Source organism: Trachymyrmex cornetzi, unplaced genomic scaffold (assembly GCF_001594075.2).
Source record: "Trachymyrmex cornetzi isolate Tcor2-1 unplaced genomic scaffold, Tcor1.1 scaffold927, whole genome shotgun sequence".
Lineage (NCBI taxonomy): Eukaryota > Metazoa > Arthropoda > Insecta > Hymenoptera > Formicidae > Trachymyrmex > Trachymyrmex cornetzi.
The window spans coordinates 96,704-99,651 of record NW_017300275.1 but is presented as its reverse complement, the minus strand read 5'-3'; the positions used below and the strand labels follow the sequence as shown (position 1 = coordinate 99,651).

Below are 2,948 nucleotides of genomic sequence, written 5' to 3'. Positions count from 1 at the left end.
CTTTTTTCTGCCAGATTCTTTCGTTTCATGCAAAAACGCGTCGAATGAGCCTAATTTTATCGAAATCGGAGGTGAGGGAGGTATTCTGAATAATTACCGAAATTGAAATCGAGATTTATGAATTGAATCTGATCCATCTGATCTTAATTGAATAAAACGAAATTAATGTGCACTTGAATATTTCATATTGACTCTTATAGGTATTAAGTGTACTTGTTGATTTATTTTCATTAGAGCTTGATTTCGACTATTTGTTGAAATTTGTTGTTAAATAATTTAATATAGTGATTTGTAAGAAGATTTACTTCTTGCAGATATAATGTACGGCAGATATCACATAATAGTAGAAGTAGATGTGACGTGGTGGTTTCTAGGAATCAAAGCACAGCATTGGAAAGCGAGGATGACTTAGATAAGCCTATAAAATATTCTACGTCAAAAGCTGCTACTATGAGAATTGAAGAGTATCGCGATCCATATGGAGATAGTAGACCATGGTATCAGGGATATGTTGTATCGGCAAGCTTAGCTGTCTTCCTAATTTATTTCTGTATTTTAAGAGAGGAGAACGATATCGATGATTTAATATATTGTGACTTGAATAAAACATTAAGCAGAGTGAAGAGGGAAGAAGAAGAGAAGCTAAAGCTTAAGTCAAAATAGGACATCTATTTATCTGAAATAGTATTTCTCGATTCGTTTTGCAAAATTCATTGTTAGGTTTTTATTGTACATACGCTTTCCATAAGAATTATCTTAGCAGACATTTGATTTAATGTACAGTAATATTTATCTAAATACATTCTGTACAGAATAGTAGGAAAAGATTTATTAAGAAAAATGTCTTAGTGTGTAAATAAAAAATATTAACATTTAATGTAATATTTCTTTATAACGGATACAATAAATGGCCCCATATAACATTATTCAATATTGTGCACCACTCGATGGATGGATGGCAAATAATCGTATCTGGAATACATTTTTTCCATGTGAGCCTCCAAGGAGCCACAACCATCGTCATCGATAATACTGTCACTTGTGTGCAGGAAGGATGTAATCTGATGTCAACGATACCTGCCAAAATTATTTGCAATATTAATACTCTATCTGACAACAATGAGTTATTACCAAGGAAAAATTAAATAGTAAGAATTGAGCCGAGAATGCATATGTCATTTCAAAAGCAGTCAAAAATCTTCACAGACGAAATCGAAAGACTTGCAGGCTGTTACAAAATGTGCTGCAAAGCTGGACGATTATATTAAGACTCTTGACTACTGTTGACTACTCAGCCAAGAACTCTGCGTCGACGGTAGCGACACAGAATCAAACGGCGATCTGGCGAAATCGGTAGCCACGCACTTAAGCACGAGCCCATGTCCGTGTGCTTGCTGCGAGCACACGGACATGGGATCGTGCTTGCATGTGCGTTACAGCGCCACACCACGATAAATGGCCGAACTTATGGCGTGTGTACACGATGCTAGAAATCGGTCCGAGAAGAAAGAATTGACCAATCGCAATGGTCAATTCTTTCTTCTCGGACCGATTTCTAGCATCGTGTACACACGCCATTATAGGCTGTTATAGGCGTGGTATTGCGATTGGTCAATTCTTTCTTCTCGGACCGATTTCTAGCATCGTGTACACACGCCATTATAGGCGTATAAAAGTAACATTTTGATCAGGTTTGACGACGAAATTTGTGCACAATGCCATTTTCTTATTATTTGGTTAATTGTGAAAATGTGACTTGTTTCATACTTCTCAAAGTCGTAATTTTCGATGACAACTAAAGTTATCTTGGAATTTTATACGTAAAAGTGTATATTTAACTCGTTTCAACAATTGTGAAACCATGTATATTCTGCCAGAATACAGGCTCACTTTACGAGTCTTTTACGACCATTTACTGACTATTAAGGATGGAAAGGACAGTTGTCATCGATTTTTACAAGTGTTTTAAAGCGATCCCGTCATTTCGTTTCATCCAAATTGTCTTTGCTTACAAATGGCATTGTGCGTAAATTTACATGTCATTCCTCGCTTCGACGACACGATTCCAACATGGCCGCCGCGACTAGTCAGGAGCCTTAAAAAATGATATATTTTGCTAATGTGCATTGCATGTGAAGAACAAATAAATTCACTTTATACAGTTTTCTTTTGTTTACAATCTTTCCTCGAGATGCAATGTATGTTTGTGCTACTTACTACAAGTGCAGTCAGACCGCAGCAACCACCTCCAAAAGGTATAAACAGGCATAACTTGTAGATAGAACTTCAGCCTGGTCAGAAAACCACCAAATGCGATGGACACTAATCTGAGCTGCAACCAAGCTATACATAATACCGCAATTATATCTCGGAAGAATTTAAAAAGATTAAAACCAGATATTCTTACCAGAGTAAATACAGTGTAGTACACCCATGTTGTGGGCATTAGGAACAGAAGAATGGTGAATGACAGTGTCCCGACAAACAGCTGGTCCGTCTGATACAGACAAGAATCCACTCTTTCGCGTAAGGGATTTTTCTTCTTCCCAAGGAAAAGTCTAAAGAGAGCCGTAATTCCTCTCAGCTGAATATTAAAGAGCCTGTGATAAATTGTAGCTTTTTTGAATTATTTCCAATATAGAAAATCAATAATTTTCAGGGAATGGAAAGTTACTTTTTGAAAGTAACAAGTTACAGTTACTCGTTACCGAGTAGGAAAAGTAACAAGTTATCGTTACTAGAATGTAACTGCCTATTACGGTCGGAGCTGGATCTTCGTTGCTTTAAATAATTCAATCTTGAATTACTAATATATACTATATATGTACTTGCATATATACCATATTGTAGTCTTTTTTTCAAACTGCGCGCCGAATTGTTTTTCCGGACTAAATAAACGCAATTAAAACTACTCTAGTAATCGCGAATTAAATTGACAAGCAATTTTT

General features: G+C 36.2%; 2 protein-coding genes across 4 annotated transcripts in view; one reads left to right on the top strand and one right to left on the bottom strand.

Moving 5' to 3' along the window:
- LOC108769685 (protein CCSMST1) overlaps positions 1-822 on the top strand; it is a 1,854-nt gene extending 1,032 nt beyond the window's left edge. Inside the window, exon 2 of the mRNA XM_018520803.1 lies at positions 315-822. Coding sequence (XP_018376305.1) covers positions 315-663 — 349 coding nt within the window. The 3' untranslated portion in view covers positions 664-822. The remainder of the gene's footprint in view (positions 1-314) is intronic.
- A 19-nt stretch (positions 823-841) lies between these two features.
- The window catches only part of PIG-Q (phosphatidylinositol glycan anchor biosynthesis class Q), a 5,302-nt gene continuing 3,195 nt past the window's right edge, over positions 842-2,948 (bottom strand). Inside the window, exons 3-5 of one of the 3 annotated variants that reach the window (XM_018520800.1) lie at positions 2,408-2,600; positions 2,218-2,332; positions 842-1,077 (exon numbers count right to left, since the gene is read on the bottom strand). In XM_018520800.1, coding sequence (XP_018376302.1) covers positions 890-1,077; positions 2,218-2,332; positions 2,408-2,600 — 496 coding nt within the window. In that variant the 3' untranslated portion in view covers positions 842-889. Of the gene's footprint in view, positions 1,078-2,217; positions 2,601-2,948 lie in introns of those variants that run through there. The other 2 variants (XM_018520799.1, XM_018520801.1) reach the window with 2 other exon arrangements.